Consider the following 22,567-nt stretch of genomic DNA (forward strand, 5'->3'; position numbering starts at 1 on the left):
AGAAATGTATCAAGTAAGACTGATGTAGAACTTTTATGGATTGTGAACCTTAGAGCAGGGATTGTTGATTATATAGTTGCTAGCATATTGTAGGGTTATGAAGTTGGAAAACTGCACTTCTAAATTAATTGTGAAATAGTTATCTAAGGAGTTCTAAGCAATTATTAATGTTGAGTGTTGAAGGGAGATTAAATGTTAAGCATATTTCTGATATCGATCTTAGTTAAATTGTTTTAAAGTGTGTATGAAATTAACCACTAATCTGACGTATATATGAACGTAAATATTTGTCTTTGCCTCTAAGCTAAAGGCTAGAAGTGCTGATATAAGTAATTTGAGAACCAGACACGTGCATTGCTTTGTTACTTGGCAGAATTGATAAAAGCCGGATAAATTTGATATGTGTGAAATCCTTTTTTCTTTAAATTGTAATTACCATGTCTTATTATGAATAAATTGTTTTGTTTGTAAACAACTTGCCTGATTTCGACTTACCAATGCACTTCTCATAAAAAGATAGAACCTGTGTGTCCTTAAAGTTAAAAGTAGCCACGACTGACTATTAGTAAGTTTTCAAATGTTGCTTGATTTAGTGCTGAATTTTAGAGATATTTCCGTGTTCTGCTGAGCATTTCTCTTACATGTTTAGGAAAGACAAACAATTCCTTTGCGCAATTTTTAATGGTGCAGTCGTTACACAAATAAATTTTTAAAGATCAGTGTTAGAGAAAGCCAGCTAGCTAGACAAAGGAATTGGCTCCAGCATTAAAAGAGATAAAAACTAGCTCAAACAACGATATTACAACTCGGAATTACGACTGACTAGAAGTTAAGTTAAGATAAACAAATAAAGCAGAAATATCGAATATATTTCCAATCAAGTATACAAAAAAAAATTTAAAGAATATAAATATCTTTATTTTTACAATACCAACTTGTTAACTACGATCCAACCAATAGAATAAAAGAGAAAACAGAGGAACTACTTAAATCAATTACTACATGGCCCAAAGATAGTCAAAAAATTACTTCCACACTACACTCGTTCCTCGAGAATTTACGGTGTACCAAAGAATAAGAAACAAAACACACCACTCTGGCCGATAGTCGAAGGTATAGACAGCCTGAATTATCACCTAGCCAAGAAATTGGCAGCAACACTCAAGGAGTTGGTAGGTCATTCCCTCTCCTATATCAGAAACACACAACACTTCATAAACACAATCAAAGACATTACATTAGAAAGAGATGATATATTAGTTAGTTTTGACGTCTCTGCCCTCTTTACAAATGTCCCAGTGAATTACACAATCCTTCTTATACAGAACAAATTCTCTCCAGATATCATGGCACTCCTTGCGAATGTATTACGTTCTGGTTATTTTGTATGGCAAAATGCTTTCTACCTACAAAAAAAAAGGCACAGTTGTGGGCTCGCCATTAACCCCCCCCTCCCCTTATTGCTAACTTTATATGGAATATTTTGAGCAACATGCTCTAGATTCCTGTCCTTTAAAACCCAAAGTCTGGCCTAGATATGTTGATGTTTTCACGATCTGGCCCCATAGCTGCCAGACACTAGACACCTTCCTTTACCACCTAAACAAACAACACAAATGCATACAGTTCACAATTGAAATTGAAAAACAGAACACACTTCCGTTTCTAGATAACTTGTCACACGTCTTCCTTCTGGCAGTTTTTCCTTCACTGTTTGCCAGAAACGGACACATACTGGCCAATATATACACATAAACTCCTACCACTACCCAGCACAAAAACTAGGTGTCATTAATGCTCTAAAAAACAGGGCTTTGAAGATCTGCTCCAATGAACAAGCTGAAAGATGAATTTAAAGTTATCAGCAATACATTTCTAAAAAATGGTTACAGCCAAAATATTATTAACAAAATTCTCTACAAGACCTCAATAAAAAACAAAGATAAACGAGACTACAATAAAACTATAACCGTTCCTTACATTAAAGGGACATCCGATAAAAAAACAGAATACTGTAAAAAATGGTTACAACCAAAATATTATTAACAAAATTCTCTACAAGACCTCAATAAAAAACAAAGATAAACAGAATACTACAGAAATACAACCTCAAAGCCACCTTTAAACCTCCTGCAAAATTGAAAAGCTCACTCAACTCATCCAAAGACCCACTCCCTCCGTTGGCCCACCCTGGAGTATACCATATTTATTGTACCTGTAATCTATCATATATAGGGGAAACAGGACGCACAATTCCTATCAGACAAAAGGAACATAAATGACACATTAAATATAATAACTATGTTGAAGCTGGCCTTCCTGATCATGCCTTGAACACTTTACATAGGCACCAATTGTTTACATCACACCAAAACATGGTATGAAAGCAAATTTAAGGAAGTCTGTGAGACTTATCAACCACCCCCAATCTGAACAATAATCATGGTCTAAAAAATCCCATGTATATGGAAAAGCACATATTCTACCCACGGAACCTTTCTCCCTAAGAGCTAACTATAAACAGGACTGTAGATAATCTGAATCTTAAATCTGATATAACAATTGTCATGTTAAAAATAGGACATCATTGTTACTGTAAGAAAACTATCTATATGAAAGAACGTTTCTCCAATGTTATCTTAAATAGAATTTAGCTTTGATGTAGTTTCTAAATATTTAATTAATTTTTAATTTTATCTGTATTTTTATATATTTTTTCACTAATGGTCATGTCAGTAGAATAACCGGTGATCAAATCATTGTTTCTTTAGCTTACTGTGTGAAATGTAACTCAGCTTGTCCTTGTATATTTGTATATACTCCAGATGATGACCTTAATATGAATGTCGAAACATCGGGAAATTAAAATATTTATTTATAACACGGTTGCAAAGTCCATAATTTCTAAAATGAGTAAAATTATTATTCATTTTTAGAAAATTAAGTGCTAATTCTGATAGCCAGGTGAGATGGTTTTGCTTTGAAAAGAATCATGGCTGATTGAAAATGAGCTTTGTTAGCAGTCTCAGCAGGAAATGAACGCAAGGCTCTGTCTATAAGATGAAGAAAGTCCATAGTAGGTAACTTACTTGGAGAGATGGCATATTCATGACCTTAGGCAAAAACTGAGATCTCTTCCTGAGTAAAAACTTGTCTGTAATATTTCTAGAATGATTGATAGTGGTTGACTAGTAAATTAAATTTCTGTATAAGAGTTACAAATAAAGTTAAACTCTTATAGGAATGCAAAGATATATGTACAACAATGTTTAAAAATTCAGCATATAATAGTTCATAAATGAAGTTATAGAGTGAATTGATTTCAATATTTAACAAGGCCAAACATTTCTTCACATTGTTACGTTGTAATATGAGTAGTAAATTACTAGTTCTAATATATTTATATATATATATATAAATATATATATTTATACATATCAATTCGATACATTTTTTGGTCACCGGTCAACTTGTAGGGAACAAATCACGAATTCAATTTACGAAGGCTTAAACTCTCGGTCAAAATGTTGTGCATAGTTGATTTTGGAATCCCCAATTTGTCTTCAATCAATCTCAAGGATGATTTTGGGTTTTTTTGATGAAATCGTTTCAAGGAAGTTTGAGTCCTTACAAGCAGTTTTAATGAAGTTCTTGCAGTGTTCAATTCGATACATTTTTTGGTCGCCGGTCAACTTGTAGGAAACAAATCGCGAATTCAATTTACGAAGGCTCAAAGTCTCGCTCAAAATGTTGTGCATAGTTGATTTTGGAATCCCCAATTCATCTTCAATCAATCTCAAGGATGATTTCGGGTTTTTTTGATGAAATCACGCACTTTTTGGATGTTAACTTCGCTCAGTCCAGTTTTTGGACAGCCAGGCTTTCATCATCCTCAAGCGTCTCACGACCACTTTGAAATCGCTTAAACCACTCGTAAACTTGAGTATGGGATAAGCATTCATCACCGTATTCTTTTTGAAGCATTTGATGCGTTTCGGTAAAACGTTTACCAAGTTTAACACAAAAGTTAATCGCAGCTCTCTGTTTGAAACTCAATTTTCTGCCCATTCGTCAAAACACACTGTCAATTTTGGCATTATAACTCAGCTTCTAATGAAACAAATGTCATAAACAGTTGACACAACACTAATGAAGGTTGCCGCTTTTGACAACCAAAAGGTACAACAGGTGGCGCCACTAGTTTCTTCTATTTTCGAAAACTTTGGTTTCTTTTGGGACAGAGGATGTATTACTATAATATGTAATATGAGTTTTACTAGCTCTTTCGACAACCGAAAAACTTCTTTATTCCATAGCAGGTAGGAATCACCTGCGTTGCCCTACAACATTTTAGAAATATGATTCTATTAATCTATTTAGCTTTCTTGACTAAAAACTTGCTGTATGTGATACATTGCTTAGATACAAACTCTTCATAAACCAAGATAGTGGCTTTAATACGTATATAAGTTGACATACCTATAAAAATTAAACACAGAAACTGAAACTTACATAATATAAATTGATTAGCTGTAAAATTTTTGCCTGTTTATCATAGAAATCCTCAGTACATTGATAATGGAAGACAATATAAAATTACAATTGAAGAATCATTTCTAAAAGCATCACTATAGCATTAATAGGACAGCAAACAGTCAGTAAAATTTCTTATTATTTAAAATGAAGAAAAAAAAATACAATATAGTAATCAGGAATTTGTATAAAAATTATGTAATAATATTTCACATAATGGAGATAAGCACTCTACAAGGAATTTTCTATGTAAAAGCTTAGTTTCTTCCAGAAAAACTGTTTAGTTGAAATAACGTGTTCTGCTAGGCCAAACTGTTCTAGTTCATGGTAGTACTGAATGTAAGATTTATGTTCTGCAGCCATCTGTTGTGAAGATCTAACAGACTGTTGAAAGTAAGATAAACCACAAGAGCATGAGTTTTCTCAACTGAACCTTCAGAGTGTCTGGTAGACACTCTGAAGGTTCAGTTGAGAAAAGCTAGTCTTTAGGTAAAGAAAGGAAGGGAGAAATCTTCCTGATAGGATGAAAAGGTAATACAATATTAAGAGTTTCAGAACTTCAGGTGTACATTGAGAAATCTCTTTAATTAATATAAGGGGAGTGGAATCGAAGTGATATCTTCAGGATAACTAAAGAATACTATTTGTCTAAAGCTGTGAAAGGCTTTCTTAATAAAAAAAGATTCATTAAAACCATTTTTCATAAAAGCAGATCTGATATTGGTTCCACTGAATTCAATTCTTGTTGTAAAATGTCTTCAGTGGAACCAATATTATGAGCATAATATAATATTATTACATCATTTTAATTCAAATTTTCCTGATTATATTATTGTAATTTAAAAACAATAATTGGGAATTTTACTATTTGTTTTCATATTAACACTGTAGTGGCGCATTTTTGAAAATGATACTTTAATTGCAATTTTATGTTGTGTTCCATTATCAAAATACTGAGGATGCCTTAATATATAGGCAAACATTTTATAGGTAATAAATTTATTTCACTTATGTTCAATGTTTATTTTTTCAGTGTAAATGTGATCTGGGTTAGAAGTTGCAAGTTTGGCTTAATATAAAAATTGAATATTGCTTATGTTAATTAACATAGCAGTGTCGTGATTTTTTTTTTTGGGGGGGGGAGGTTTGGATATTAGTTTGTACGTTGAATGTTCTTCTTAGGATTACTGAGTTTTTCTGCTATGCATGTGATATACTGAATTGTAGCTCTGTTGGATCTCTGTCTCTCTGAAATCATACTTGATTAGCTTTATTTTCTGGTATTTATCCTCATGTGATTTCATAGATATGATGACAGTTTAATATATTTAACATTTCATGAATATTTTCTGATCAACATTGATTTTTTTGATGTTCAAACTATGTTGATTGTTACTCATGTTGGCATTTTAAGGAGGAAATGACAATTTACATGATATAATAATTTTAATTACTATTTCCTGTACTTCACTAGTTATGTTGGCATCATCAGAGAACAATATGAAGGGTACCCAAAAATAACTGGAATCTGAACTTGGTGTGCACATGCGTATTTTCTAGTTACGGATGATGCCACTAGGCATCATGAGTGTGCAGTTTTCTGTGCCAGTCTGACAAGTGACATCATTCTGTGTGAAATGGTTCATTGTTCTGGCTGCTTTTGTTAGTGCTTAGCAAGTTTGCTGATTTTGTGATGGCTAACCACAAGGAACAGAGTGTGCATACAATTTTGTTTTCTTTTGGATAAAACTGTAGCTGAAACTATTGTTAGGCTTCAGCAAGCCTTTAAGGATGATGCTTTAGGTAAAATGCAGGTATACAAGTGATTTTCCTGATTTCAAAAATGAGGATATGTCATTTGAAGACTAACCATGATCTGGCCAACCTTTGACAAGCAGAAATGATGAAAACATCGAAAAAGTTTGCTATGCATTCAGTGAAGATCATCAAAAGACCATTGAGCAAGTTTCTGAAGAGACGAATTTATCATGGGGGTTCATGCCAACAAATTTTAACAGATTTGCAAATGAAACGTGTCCACTAAATTTGTGCCTTTACTCACAGAGAATAAATAAATAAATCGTGTGAATGTTTGCTTCAGTTTGAGGGAGCAAGTTCTTAATGACCAGAACTTTCAAAAGTTGTGACTGGAGATGTCTGGGTGTTATGGTTATGTTCCAGAAACAAAACAAGCATCAAGCTAATGAAAACGTGCAAATTCACCAAGACCCAAGAAAGCATGTCAAGTTTTTTTATGTGAATGGACCTCCTAGACAGACAGCAAAATCCTAAAAGGACAGCGATTCGTTGATGTAGACGAAATGAAAGAAAAGTTGCTGGAGGCTATAAATAGTATTCCAGATGAACAGTTCCAGAACTGTTTCCAGCAGCAGAAACAACGTTAGGACAAGTGCATTGACTTGCGTGGAGAGTACTTTGAAGGAGATTAGAATATGGCATTATAAACTTTAATAAAATTAAAAAAAAAAAAAAAAAAAAAAATTCTGGTTATTTTTTGGGTACCCCTTTCATACACCAATAATGATCCCTACATGCATAAAGTAGAAATGTTAAGGAAGGCCTAAAGTTCTAAAATTTCCCAAATGAGAGACAGTTTTATGCATTAAAATTTGAGGTTTGGATAGTTGCTTAAGGCAGACAGATTTCAGGAATAATCTTTCATACCTTTATTTATTCAATAAAGGAAGGTGGCCTTTTCCATTATATCCTGTGGCTGCAGTTTCGCAATAGCCATTGTAATGGTGCCAATTGTGGTCTTTGTGCTCAGAGATTTTCATGTTAGTTTGTCCTGCCTGTTCGGCCATAGTAGTAATATTACTGCACAGCATGTAGACTGAGCAAATCTAGGGTCTCGAGCTTTTCTTTAAAAGAGTGAATAAAGAATACCTTTTTTTTTTTTTTTTCCGCTGAATTATATTTTTTTAGAATTTTTTTTTCCAACTTTTATACACAAAACTTTTCATTCTTTCAACTTTTCATACTTTCCATTGCCAGCCTATTTGGCTGAGTGGTTATCATACCTGCTTTCCAACCAACAGGTCACAGGTTTGAATCCTGCCATGGGTGTTTGTCATTGTCTTTAGTAGGGAGATGAATTTCATTGCCTGGTGTGAGACCACTGCCCCACTTACTGGAGGCCTTAAGTGACTCAAAAAAAGTTCTTCCATGTTTGGTCTCTAGAGCAGAATTTCCAGATTATGTAAAAAATAATTTTAAAATATAAAAAAAAATATATGTATAAAATTGAAGGGGAAAAAAATCTTTAATCTACTCACAGTACAAATACGCTATAGGTTTACTAATTACCTTTTGTGTGTGGGAACCATATATAGATATGTATATATATGTGTGTGTAGATATATTGCAATCCACATAAAAAATGGGTCTGTATGGATATATAGTCTGTATTTAGGGAGAGGGAAATTATTATTAATGTTCAGGCACCTTCTTTGAGTTCGAGGACTCATTGCAGGAGACCCAAACTATCCACACAATCTATCAGAGGTAATTAACTATTACCTCTCCTTGAACCCATTAACAGACAAAAACACTCACAACTGACTGGTAATCCATTCCGCTCATTCACAACTCTCAAAGTTAAAAAATCTACTCCTTGCACTCCTACTAACTACCGTTATTCAACTTCCAGGAATGACCTCTTGTTCTGCCCCCCCCCCCCCCTCCCCCAGCCAACTGCTTAAACATTCCCCTTGCATATATTCTGTAGAACCCTTTAAGCAACTTAAATATTTCTATTATGTCCTCTCTTTTTCTCCTGTCAACCAACTTCTGCAATCCACACAATCTATCACACCCTCAATCTATCCTCATACCGAACATTACACAGATCACTCACCATCTTGGTGCCTCACCTCTGAATCTTTTCAGTTGTCTGCTTTCTCATCCCCAAGAAACCCAGAAGATCAGACGTGAGTACAGTAATCTAGATGTGAATGTATCAAGAACTTATAAAGAGGAATAATTTACTTATCTCTACTTGTTGGTGTTTTCTTCAATAGCCAAGTAATCATATGGACTCCCTTAGCAATATTTCCCCTAAAACTTTAACTCTCTGTCTACCACCACACCTAAATCTTTAGCTTCATCTATTTCCTGGAGTACAGTTGCATTACTGTGGCATACAGCTTGTAATTTATTTATCCCAAAATGCATAACTTTACATTTCTCAAAGTTAAACTGATGCTCATTATCTTTTGCCCATACTGACAACCTATTTAAATCATCCTGTAAGCTCTCCACATCACCTTAATTAACTATTATTCTGTCTAATTTCACATCATCAGCAAACATCTGAATATTTCCGTTCAGGTTATTTCCTTATATCATTATGTACAAATTAAGCAGCAATTTAATTTAACATACTTTGGACAAACAGGCCATTCTGTGGAAAAAAGAATGAATGAATATCAATATTATATCGAATACATGAAACCTCAAAAGTCGGGTCTGGCACAACATGGTATTGACACCAAACACAATATCCAGTGAGATAAAGCTCATCTTCTTCATAGATGCAAGTTTAAATACGAATTCCTTTTCAACGAAAGTTGCAAAGCCCTTTTACATCAGCCAAATCTGAATTGAAATGATTGTCTCTCTCTCCCAAAAGTTTGAGAGATTCTTATCTTATGTAACCATCAAAGAAATGATTTTTAAGAATTATTTAATAATATTTTATTAATATTAATTTCTAGCATGCAGCAGCAGTTTTTAATTGGTAATCCACTGACTGTTATATACTTTGTATTCCATTCCTTTGAATTGCTTGTTGTCTACACTGATGATGTACTGTTAATTTCAATACAAAATATTTGTACCTTTATTTCATTAAAGTTAATTACTGTGGTTATCATGTAATTTATTATTTATAGTTATCCACAGGTACCTTTATAGCTTTGAAAAAAATCGAATAACTTGTGAATAACTATAAATGTAGTAATAAATAAATTTTGATAAACAAGTTGATTATTTCTTATTTTGATATCGGGTTTAATGCCACTTTCCTTCAGAATCTGATCCATATAAATTATAACAATATTGATGACAGCCTCCCCCTCCCCTTGTCTTACATGCTCTTAAACCATTTTCTGTACCTCCTTCTCTTCTAACTGCTTTCTTACAGTTTAAATATAGGCTATATTGCTTTGTATAAATGTCCTATTTATGCTGTATAATTGTAGCATTTTGAATGTTTAGTTTTGCTCTTGCCACCATATTGTATGCCTATATCAGATCTATAAAACTTAAATATGGATCCTTATAATATTCCCATGATTTCTCAGCTATTTATCACAAAGCAAAAATCTAATCCTGAAAACCTATATTTAGCCTGAATCCAGCTTGTTCTTTCCCAGTTTTCTGTTCTACAATTTTTCTTAGCCCATTCTCGTTCTCAAGTATGTTTGTGTAAATCTTACACTCACTAAGGAAATTCTTACTGAATAATTCAGTAATTCTTATATTCAGTTTTATTTCTCTTTTTATAGATAGTACTCTGAGAAAGTTTTACTTCAGTCATCTGGAATTCTATCTTCTGATTTGTGCAGTGTAACCATTCTTAAAATGTATACTATTTGAGCATTTTAGGTTTCTGATGGCTTTTTACCTCATTTACTGATATTCTGTTACTGCATATTTTATTTTAACAATTTTAAAAGTAATTTGTCCCTTTCCCATCTTCACACATGTAGCAGGTGATGGCCTTACTGGACATGATCGACACACTGTAATTAATTCAATGAAGCTGGTACTTCCTCTATTCAAGAATATGGCAGTAAAACAGTTCTGTCAGTTGGCTGATAGACAGCACGTTGGACCAAACATGGTAGCATGTCAGGAGACATTCAGCCAGCTGCTGCTTACGCTCTTTAACAACTATGAGAACTTTTTATCAACTATATAAATAATTAGAATGGGTTAAACTTGTAGATTTTTAAACTAAATATTTCTATGTTTTCCCATCTTTTATTGGCTAACAGCATCTTCAGAAAGATCTAAAATGCTTCAAATGCTATTATTTTACATATTGGTGCATTTTACATAAGTGTGCCAAGCAGTCCAAGATAAAAATTCAGCTTCCTTAAATGCTCAGATCAAAACCTCAGCTTTGCACTTAACCCATGCCATAGTCTTCAACAACAGTGCATATACAGGGCTCAACAAATTGTAGAAAACCTTACTTGTCATGCAAAAACTTCACTTGTCCAAGACTCCCTCCCATTTTTAATATGTCCCTGTAAGTCAATATGATGTGCTTATAGAATTCCTATTGGTGCTGCATCTGTTTTTCCTTAAAAATATTTTGTGTAGAAAGTTATTTTTTATTAAATAAAGATATTCTATTTTGTCCAGTCTGTCTGCAGCTACTGGCCAACTGCCAAAATCTACTTGGCACAGGCAAGTGGGCAACATATCTGTTGAGCCTTGTACACACACACACACACACACACACACACACATTGATTGGAATAAAATTAATGGACCCCCTCCCCTCTATGAGCAAGGTGCTTATGCCATGTAACAAGTCACTTGTTTGTAACTGGTATAAATTACAGGAATATAATGCTCCCAAGTCGGTGTAACTGTGTCTGTGAGAAATGACTGCAAGACGGAACCGATGGAATTTGAAAGGGACGTTGTGATAAGATGCCATGTTTCCTTTCTATCTTTTCAGCAAACGGACCATCCTAGGTCAACAATCAGTGATGCCATATTGTGATGGAAGTGCTACCCACCTTGAACGACCCACCACACTCATCAAATGTGACCATAGGATGCTACGAAGGATAATATGTAAAAACAGCTATTTGTCTACCAACACAATGAATGCAGATTTCCAGGCATCAGCTGGAACACAAATCTGCACAAAATATTCAGAAATGAGGTTCACAGCATAAGTTTCTGTGGAAGGACTGCAATATGCAAGCTGCACATTACCCGAATCAACATTCAGGATCATCTTCAGTGGTACGGGGTGATGCATCACGCTCCAAGATGTCCACCATCTACCAAACAAATGGTGGATAGGTTTGGGTGTGGTGGTTTCCTGTGAATGTCTCTTACCAGAGTAAGAATGCCTTTTATCCCAACATTTGGAGATGGTGGTGTGATTGTATAGTCCTGGTTGCCTTGGACCTCTGTTTTTGGTGTCACGAACATTGAACTCCAAGAGATATCTGAACATTCTGGAAGATATAAGGATGATAAGATGGCTGTAATAATTTTTTTGCATGTTGAAAAGCATATTATACCAGTCTGGGAAGTAATTCTCACACCACCACCTCCAAAAGTTGGGGTAAAAGACGTTCTTATGGAAGTGCTACCCACAGTAAACAACCCACCACACTCACCAAACGTGACCATAGGATGCCATGAAGGAAAATATGTAAAAACAGCTATTTGTCTACCAACACATTGAACACAGATTTCCAGGCATTCAGCTGGAACACAAATCTGCACAAAATATTCAGAAATGAGGTTCACAGCATGAGTTTCTGTGGCAGGACTGCAATATGCAAGCTGCACATTACCCGAATCAACATTCAGGATCATCTTCAGTGGTACAGGGGTGATGCATCACGTTCCAAGATGCATTATTTTGAGAATTCCTCTTTGTTAGCTGCTAGAAAGCAGCTGACTTCATAAAAATAAGTAGGTTGATAATGAAGCTATATCACTTATAAATTTTGTTTATTATTATGGTAAATATTGATGAAAAACAGTATAAATTCTTGTCAAAATATGGTACTAGTGGCATTTTGAAACATTTTAATAACATTCTAATAACATTAACTGCTTCACTAAGCCATTCATTTATATATAGAAGATGACATATGCAAAGTAATTTGCAACTTATAGACTAGATAGAAGAAATTATATCAATAATTCATTTTACAATGTAAAGAACTTGAGAATTGAAATCTATGGAAATTGAGAACTGCATTTATTTGCCTATTGTTATGATTATTCTTTTTAAGAGATTTTTTTTTTTAAGATACTGTATTAGCACCTCAGCCTTCAGCAAGCAGTTACCAACAGTTATACTATTTCGAAATGGCAAAGAAGTCTCCAGAAGACCAACAGCGGATAGTAGTGGTAAACTCATCAAATTCTTCTTCTCTGAGGTATAATTCAATTCAAAATTATATATATATATAATATAATATAAATACTTATATGACATAGTATTGGAATGCATCCCTAGAGTTCAAATATGTAAACAGGGTCAGTGTGAAATGGATGTGCAATCCTATTAAGCAAGAGATTCTCAAGAAAAAAATATTGTGGAAGGAGTACTGTGTGTATAAGAATGACATCAGTTATCAAGATCACAAAGCTCAAGCTAGGAAAGTTACAAGTATTATATGGAAAGCTAATGAATATGAAAAAACTCATTCTGCATGCCTAAGAAAACCAGAAAACTTCTATTGCTGTGCTGCAACTTGTGTCAGTGATATGTAGCTTTCCCTTCAGTGAGTTCCTAACTTCCTGGAGGTCTCTAATAATAATAATAGTATAAATGAATTACTGCAATAGGGAATATAAGGATTAGCCCAAATATTTTTCAAAATTTGTCATATCATTTTCATTTATTATTACATTAATTGCATCTATATCTTATACATTTATATATTACTTTATGTTGCACATATTTTTCTGTATGCTATAATAAATAAATATAGAAGAAATGCATTTAACCTCCACTACCTTCACATTTGGTATAATAACACTTTCTGATAATAAAAATGTGGGGTGACAAATTCTGGGCTATGTAGACTATTATTTACTCTGAGGAACAGTAACAAACACTGTTGATCAAAATGTTGTTGCCTGGTGAATTTAATACATTCATGATAGGTATCAAACAAATGATTATACTTGTCCATGGGGTTGGACATAACAGACTGTATTGTGTTTTTTCTATCATGAAAACTGTATAGAAATGAAAAGGATCTTTTTGGTTTCAGGATATATAAATAACCAATAATTAAGAGAAATTCTGTATTTAAGTATTATGTTTAAATTTAAAAGCTTGATTGTAGCAGTAAATATAGTACAATACCTAATAACCTATTTCAAAATAATGGATGAGGGAAATTTATTCTAAGAGTTTTCAGCAATCTCGCATCCTCTCATTCTATTTTTCTACTTGAAGAAAGAAAGGGCTTCCTAAGAAAATCCTTACAAAATTAATAACGGAAAAAACTCACGTACAAAGATTATTTAATAGTATAATTTTTGCCTGTGTGTCACAGGCATCTTCAGTACATATTAAGCTCAAATTAAACAATAACTGACAATTCCAAAAAGCACTACCTAAGTAGCTGGTGTAAGATAACCAAAAAGGTCAATAAATTTCCTAAAAAAAAAAAATTAAAAAAAATAAAAAAAAATAAATACAATAAAAAGTTAGTACTTTACAAATCAGCTAATCTTTTCTATCTCCCATAAAGGGGACAGACATAAGCCGTCGGATCTGTTTAAGTTAGGAGAATGAAGCAGAGTTTCACGTTTCTTTATAAAGGTGTTCCACGAGGAACCGATTTTTGTGAAGAATTGTCTTTCTCCAATGAACTCTATGTCTAGTGAAGATGGCATATTCTGCAAGTCCAGACTTTTCAGGTTTAAAGTATTCCATACAAGATTGGTGTTCTTCTAGCCGAATAGAGGCAGATCTTCCTGTTTGTCCAAAATAAGATAATCCACAAGAGCACAGAATCTGGTAGACACCTGGATGATTAAGATGTGGAAGATTGTCCTTAGGAGAAGTGAGAAAGGTGGAGATTTTTCTAAACGGTCGAAAGGCAACAAAAATATTCAGTGGTTTTAAAACTTTTGCTATACGTTCACTGATGCCTTGTACATAAGGGATAGGAATGTGCATTATTTCTTCTGTGTGTGAAGAAGAAGACATATTAAAACTACTCAAAGTTCTTTTAATGAAGCAATTCTTATAACCATTAGATAGAAAGGAAGAAGTAATATATTGCAGATCGTCTGGAGAACAAAAGGAGTGGGCCCGATGAATCAGTGTTTTAATAGTTCCTGCTCTTTGACTGGGATGGTGATGAGATAACGCATGGATATAATGGCCTGTGTGAGTCTTCTTTCTATAAACTGAGAAATGTAGGTTGCCATAAACATTTTGAACAACGTATCTTTGACAACATTTCTCCCAGACCTACTCATTGGTTCAGATATGTCAATGACATTTTTGCTGTATGGAATGGCTCTTCAGATGAACTTCAACAATTTCTCACTAAGTTAAACGAACTTCATCCTAGGATCAAGTTTACCCTAGAAGTAGAATCAAATAAGCAGTTAGCCTTTTTTTAGATCTAATTCTTTGCCAACCAGATGGTTGGCAAAGAATTAGATCTAAAAAAGATTAGATCTAAAAAATTAGATCTAAAAAAAACCTACATTTCTCAATTTATAGAAAGAAGACTCATACAGGCCTTTATATCCATGCGTTATCTCATCACCATCCCAGTCAAAGAGCAGGAACTATTAAAACACTGATTCATTGGGCCCACTCCTTTTGTTCTCCAGACGATCTTTTACAGAAAGAACTGCAATATATTACTTCTTCCTTTCTATCTAATGGTTATAAGAATTGCTTCATTAAAAGAACTTTGAGTAGTTTTAATATGTCTTCTTCTTCAAACACAGAAGAAATAATGCACATTCCTATCCCTTATGTACAAGGCATCAGTGAACGTATAGCAAAAGTTTTAAAACCACTGAATATTTTTGTTGCCTTTCGACCGTTTAAAAAAATCTCCACCTTTCTCACTTCTCCTAAGGACAATCTTCCACATCTTAATCATCCAGGTGTCTACCAGATTCTGTGCTCTTGTGGATTATCTAATTTCAGACAAACAGGAAGATCTGCCTCTATTCGGCTAGAAGAACACCAATCTTGTATTGAATACTTTAAACCTGAAAAGTCTGGACTTGCAGAACATGCCATCTTCACTAGACATAGAGTTCATTGGAGAAAGACAAGAATTCTTTACAAAAGTCGGTTCCTCATGGAACGCCTTTATAAAGAAACGTGTAACTCTGCTTCATTCTCCTAACTTAAACAGATCCGATGGCTTACGTCTGTCCCCTTTATGGGAGATAGTACTTTACAAATCGGCTAATCTTTCCTAACTTTTTATTGTATTGATTTTTTTTATTTTATTTTATTTTATTTTATTTTTTTTTTAGGAAATTTATTGACCTTTTTGGTTATCTTACACCAGCTACTTGGGTGGTGCTTTTTGGAATTGTCAGTTATTGTTTAATTTGAGCTTAATATGTACCGAAGACGCCTGTGACACACAGGCAAAAATTATACTATTAAATAATCTTTATACGTGAGTTTTTTCGTTATTAATTTTGTATTGATATGTCTACTCACGATATACCTCTTTTAAAACTTAAGAAAATCCTTGCTTAATCTTTATATACAAAAATTCTTACCACCACCCAACACAAAAACTAGGTGTCATAAGCACCCTTAAATACAGATCTCTAACAACTTGTTCTAATGAACAAGCTCTAAACCAGGATCATCAGCAAAACATTTATAAAAAATGGATACAGTAAAAAAAACTATTCACAAGATCCTCCATAAAGATACCAGTAAGAACAAAAAAGATTTCAGGAATACTATTGCCATTCCTTATGTTAGAGACATTTCTGAAAAATTAGCCAGAACACTACGCAAATACAACATTAAAACCACCTTTAAACCCCCAAACAAGTTAAGACACCTACTCAGTTCTTCTAAAGATCCTCTTCCACACCTAGCCCACCCAGGGGTATACAAAATACAATGCACATGTAACATACCATACATAAAGGAAACAGGGCGAACTATCCCAATCAGACAAAATGAACACAAACGACACATTAAATACCTCCATTTTGGGGAAACCGGCCTTTCTGACCACGCACTCCAAACATACCACAGAATTGATTGAAAAAATACCAGTCCCTACACTGCACCAAATGACTCTTTAAATTTTCAAAATTTAAAGAAAATATAAAGAGTCATGTGAAATGCTCAAACACAACCCAAATCTCAACAAAAATGATGGCCTAACCATTTCAAGAATGTGGAGGACCCATCTACAACCTGTATAACAACCTAAACTAGCCATAGAAAAATCCCACTATAACCTGGTGAAGTGTTTGTAACCTTCAACAGCAACTGAAAGAAATCATATTATAACAATCAGCACTGTACAAATCCAGAAGAATATTAATACATGAGGACTTTAGCAGTTTATTGTAGTTTTATTGTAGATTTAGTTTACCAGTATACAGGGCTAGAGCATGTAGCTCGGTTCCTTATACACTTGTATCCTTCCGATGATGACCTCGATACAGGGGTCGAAATGTCAAGTTTTATTTTATTAGTAATTAATAAAATAATCTGTTGAACACATGTTTTTGTGTCCCTAAATTTATAAATATAATCTTTAATCTTTGTGTTTTTTAGAAATCAAATCATCTGGAGTAAAAACATGAGAAAAGAAATTGTGAAGCTTTATGCAAAATCTGCATTTCAAAACCTGTTGATATATTAGAGATTTTGATGCAGAATTATATGTGAAATGTTATATTATAGGATTTTAATTTTCTTTGGCAAATGAAATCAAAGAAGGTATATTAATTATATACTGTATAATTAATGTTGTATATATTATATTATTAATATATACTACATAATTGTATATGGTTACATACCATATAATTAATAACTTGTATATAGAGGCTAATGAGAGCCTCTGTATACAAGTTATAACTGCTACTGTATATAAGTAGCCTGGTTGTGAAGATACTTCACGCATAAACTTTGTGTGCTTACACTTGGATAAAGGAAAATTATAAAGTTGATAAATGCTAAAAGAAGTTATAACAGAATTAATTTAATAGCACTACTAGTGTTGGCCTTACATCAGAGGATTTCATCAATTGCAAAGATACCATCATCGACTTGATATGTACCCTCGGGGGGGGGGTTACAGGATATTATGATAGTGCTACATGAAAAGATTGAGCCTTCATAGAGCTAAGTTGATGTAGAAAAGTCGTTTGATTGGAAAGGCCCAGGTTCGAATCCTGTCTGATCTGAGAAACCTTTATCAGGTCTTTTCAAAATGGTGAATTAGTCAGTCTCATATGGAGGCAAAGGGTTTTTCCCTCCTGAAACTCAGGTTCTTCGTCTCTCAGAACAAGCACACTGCCCCAGTGAACACAGATATACAGCCAAAATTTGCCTCTATGGGAGACAACAGAGGAGATACATGCCAACTGCATTAATTTGTTGTGAGCCCTAATCAGTGATCTCTACCCATCCTAAGGGATGTATGGGTTGAAGAAGAGAAGACATGAAAATATTACATCATTAATAACTTCCTCTCCACAATTTTCTTCCAAATTAATCTGTTATCCATAAGGACTCCAGTATTATCAGATCTTGGATTTCAGTCTTCTAGGGCACTTCTTACTGTATCAATCCACCTAGACTTTGGTCTTCCTTGGGGTATTTTTTTGCCATTCTAGCAAAATCCACATTTGCTTGAATTTCCCCTCTCATTGTGTTTAAATGACCATATCACCTGAGGTTAGCTTTGCTAACAATATCGTGTTCCTTCCTAATATGCTCATTTTTAATATGATACTACCACCTGTTCTTTCCCCTAATTTTATCCAGAACTCTCATATCTGTGGTCTCCAGTCTTTGATCAAGTGTTTTATTTCTAAACTAACTTCTAAATTCATTAGTTAAAGTTGGTTTGAACCCTGTCTTGTATACAGCTAGTTGAATGTTTTGAATACTTTCTCGCTTATTTCATATAAATTTATTCAGTTGACTTCCAATCATATGAATTTTGCTAATTCTATTGTTGTCTTATTTCCATACTGAATTGGTCATTTGCACTAAAATTTTTATTTAAATAGCTGAAATGTTTTACTAATTTCATGATCTTTGTTGTGTTGATTATATTGCTGATTTTCATACCAAATTTATTACAGCAGTTACTCAGTTTATTATTATTGTTGTTACTGTTATTTATACAGGTATTCCATAGAGTCAGAAGACTCATTGCGGGAGATCCACACTATCCATTAACACAATACCCATCATACATTTCCTTAAGCATTGTTGGGGTGCTCACAACCACCTCTGGCAATCAATTCCATTCATTCACCACTCTCCAAGTAAAGAACATAGTCTGCACACCCGTACTAATCACACTGTTAGACAACTTCAAGTGTGACTCCTTGTTTTCCCCTCTATTTTCCATATATTGAAAAATTTATTTTGTTTGAATCTTATAGATTTCCTTTAGTAACATAAGTTTCTGTCATATCCCCTCAACTCAGCAACCCACACATCCTCTATCTATCCCCAGATAATGTAGAGAAGATTCTACAGACCTGTCATGAGCTTGGTCACTTGTCTCTGGATCTTTTCCACTACTCCCAGTCCCCTAGATATCCAGGTGACCAAATGTGTACATGGTAATCAACATGAGCCAATGTATATATGCTCCCTATCTTGTCAATGTGTTCTTCACATTGACAAGATAGGGAGGTAATGCCACCTCTTGCATTATCTCCTCTGAATTTTAAATCTCTATCCACCATCACTCCCAGATCCCTAGCCTCATAAATTTCCTGTAATCTAGTACCCTCAACATGATATGAAGTATATAACCTTTTCATCCTAAAGTACCTTACATTTTACAACATTAAATCGACAACCATTGTCCTTTGCCCACACTGCCAATTTATTAAAGTCATCCTGCAAGATATCTATATCACATTTATAAACTTTTATCCTCCCTAGTTTTGTGTCATCAGCAAACAACTGAATATCTCCCCTTCAAATCTTCTAATATATTATCAGTGTACAAATTAAAGAGTAGTGATCCTAGTACAGAGCCCTCCACTAGTCACCCTTATTTGCCTTACACCACCATATTTTTGCACTCCACTAGTCACCCTTATTTACCTTACACCATACACCACCCTCTGAAGTCTATGTAATAATTTCCCTTGTGTATTCTGTCAAATGTCTTTGCAAAGTTTAGCAGTATCATAGCATAGGCATTGCCAGCCTGGTTAGCTGAATGGTTAGCGTATTTGCTCTCCAGCCAGGAGACTGCGGGTTCGAATCTTGCCAAGGGCACTGATGTTTGTGATTGTCCTACCTAACCAATGCTTATGTACTGCTGTGACCTGCATCCTTGCATAGTGTGACCTTTGATGTCTCTGCGTCATAAAAATCAAATTTAAAAAAAAAATTATTTTATCCAATTCTGCTGTCATCTTATTATAAAATATAAATAAATTACTGAGACAGGACCTAATCTCCTTTTTACCAAACCACGCTGTCCTCTATAGTGTATCATATTCCTATCCACCCATTCCTGATTTTTACTTTTAACTAACTTTTCCAATACTTTAACCACCACTCCAGAGATAATACTAATTGGTCTGTAATTTGCTACTTCTGTCTTGGAGCCACCTTTTATGTAATGGAACTATCTTACCCTCTTTCCACTCCCTTGGAACCTTGCTAGAGCTGAGACTTAAACAACTTCGTCAGAGGTACTGCCTGTTCATTTGCACATTCTCAAAGCATATGAGCTGACATACCATCTAGGCTCACTGCTGTATTCCCATTGATATTTTTCAATATACTTGAGTACCTCTACTTCATCTACTTCAATTCTCACACCAATCTCTGTCACATCAGTAACTGCAAAGTCGCCACCTGGATGATATATCTTTGCAAAATGATCACTTAGTAACTGAACAATTTCTTCTCTCACTTTCCTAACATCAGCACAGAGTAAAGTTATCTTTCCCTAATCATTCATTTTCTTACTTGCTATATACCAAAAAAAAAAAACTCATTTGGATTTGGTTTGCTTAGCTAATTTTCTCTCAAAATCTGATTTAGCCTTCCTTACCATACTTGTTACTCTTCTTGCTTGTGCTTTATATAGATCATGAGCATATCAATCACCTTTTTGTTTATATTCCTTCCACAATGCTTTCTCTTTTTTTGTAGAGCCTGCTTTATATTGCTACTCATCCACTTAATGAATGTCATTGGTGCTTCCCATGCACTAATGGTATTCATTCTATGTAGCTTCTTATGCCATGGCACTGTTCTAAGTTACTTCCTAAGTTTGTTAGAATTGCCAGTTTTGTAGTTCGATACAAACCCTTTCTCAACTGAAATTTCTACATGTTGAGCAACCTCCCAGGACAAGACTGCATAGTCACTTTCCCAGATTAGAGGTAGATTTGCTACTCTAGTTATAGATGGATCTACTGATGCTATTCCAGATCCCCCTCTATCATGTGCTGTTTCAGGCAATTATCCCTTAGTAATTCTATAAATTCCATTTCCATTGTGCCATGTGCCCTTTCCTCACTCCACTTGTTCTGCTAATGTATGTCAACCACATCTTCTTTTGGGTCACTAGGTCTATAGCAGCAACAAACAATATATTTTGGCTTATTGATCTCTAACTCATACCAGACAGCCTCAAATGAACCATTTCCCGCAGATCTACAATCTTCCTTAACTTCTATTTTTGTTGGTTGCATTGCTTCAGCTATCATTAATAATACCCCTCCTCCTGCTTTGTTTCCTCTCTCTTTAAAAATGCAATGTTCATTACATTCTATCCCTGTAACTACATCTTCTGCATCAACCATGTCTCACTGATGCCGATAATTTTTGGCCAAGTTGAGCTGACCAATGCCAAAAACTTCTCTCCTTTATTTCTTATACTTCAGGTATTTGCATACATGCATTTCAACACTCCCTCAGGTCCACAGTTACTCTTACATAATGACATTACCTGCCCATTTAGATTTAAAACCTGGAAAGCTGCATTCAGCTCTTTATAATCATTCCTGCTCATACTCGTATATCCCTGAGGTGATTATTTCCTCAGTCATTCCTGCACTCACATTCGTTTGTTCCTAGGTGTGGCTAGACTCATGCTTGATTGCCCCACTCCACACACACACACGTCTAATTTCCCTGGTTTTGCACTTCCAAACTCTCTTTGATCCTGCCTCACTTAAACACCACCTGACTGCTTCCCATGCACTAATGATGTAGCTTATTATGCCATGGCACTGCTCCTGGTTGCCTCTTAAGTTTGTCAACATCACCAAATTTGTAGTTCTATATAAAACCTTTCTTGACTGAAAATTCCAAATGCTGAGCAATTTCCCAGGACAAGACTGCATGGTCACTTTTCCCAGAATTCTGCAGACCCATCCTAGATTTATTTAGGAGCCAATAACATTATCTGCATGAAGTAGAGCTGAGATTAACATCTCCAATTTTGACATCAGGTTTAATGCTGCTTTCCTTCATCATATGATCCATAGATGATGAATTTGTGTCACTCAACATTATCATGGTTACTAATATTTTCATCTCTCTTTTTTGCCATCACTTTATACAAAACTTCCATATTGAAGGAGAATCTAGAATCTCCAATTTACAAATAAAATTACATCTGTACAAACCATTGGTCATCACCAACTTTTCTACTTTAAATTTCCTGAATGTTTGACAGTATCATTGCGCATTGTCAAGATATGAAAAACATTTTCCTATTAAATTTTTGTGATCTCACTCCTTCCCCTCACACTTGGCCACCTTCTTACTCTGAACCAATGCTGGGCATCATCCAACAGATTTTCTATTGGAAATTTTAATTTTTGTTCTAAGATTTTAGAAATATATCTTACCTTGTATATTAAAGAGAGCAATTCATTTGAAGATTATAGCAGTTACTGTTATCCTCTTTTTAGAACTGAATAATATCTATAACTCAAGTTGCAACAAATTTTGACAAGAATAACATTTTTATAATCTTTCATTTTCTTGAAAGGCTAAAACACTTTCAGTCAAAATAAGAAATGAGATAGATTCTACTTTAGTAGGCGATTT

At 34.3% G+C, this 22,567-nt stretch overlaps 1 protein-coding gene across 1 annotated transcript in view; it reads left to right on the plus strand.

The window, feature by feature from the left end:
* Window positions 1-22,567, plus strand: part of LOC150092885 (thioredoxin-related transmembrane protein 2 homolog) — a 123,679-nt gene that overhangs the window by 88,242 nt on the left and 12,870 nt on the right. The window contains exon 7 of the mRNA XM_090413755.1: window positions 12,569-12,698. Within this exon, the coding sequence (XP_090269881.1) occupies window positions 12,569-12,698 (130 nt within the window). The remainder of the gene's footprint in view (window positions 1-12,568; window positions 12,699-22,567) is intronic.

Source organism: Typopeltis vanoorti, chromosome 24 (assembly GCF_054136105.1).
Source record: "Typopeltis vanoorti isolate ZY-2024b chromosome 24, IOZ_Tvanoo_1.0, whole genome shotgun sequence".
Taxonomy (NCBI): Eukaryota; Metazoa; Arthropoda; class Arachnida; order Uropygi; family Thelyphonidae; genus Typopeltis; species Typopeltis vanoorti.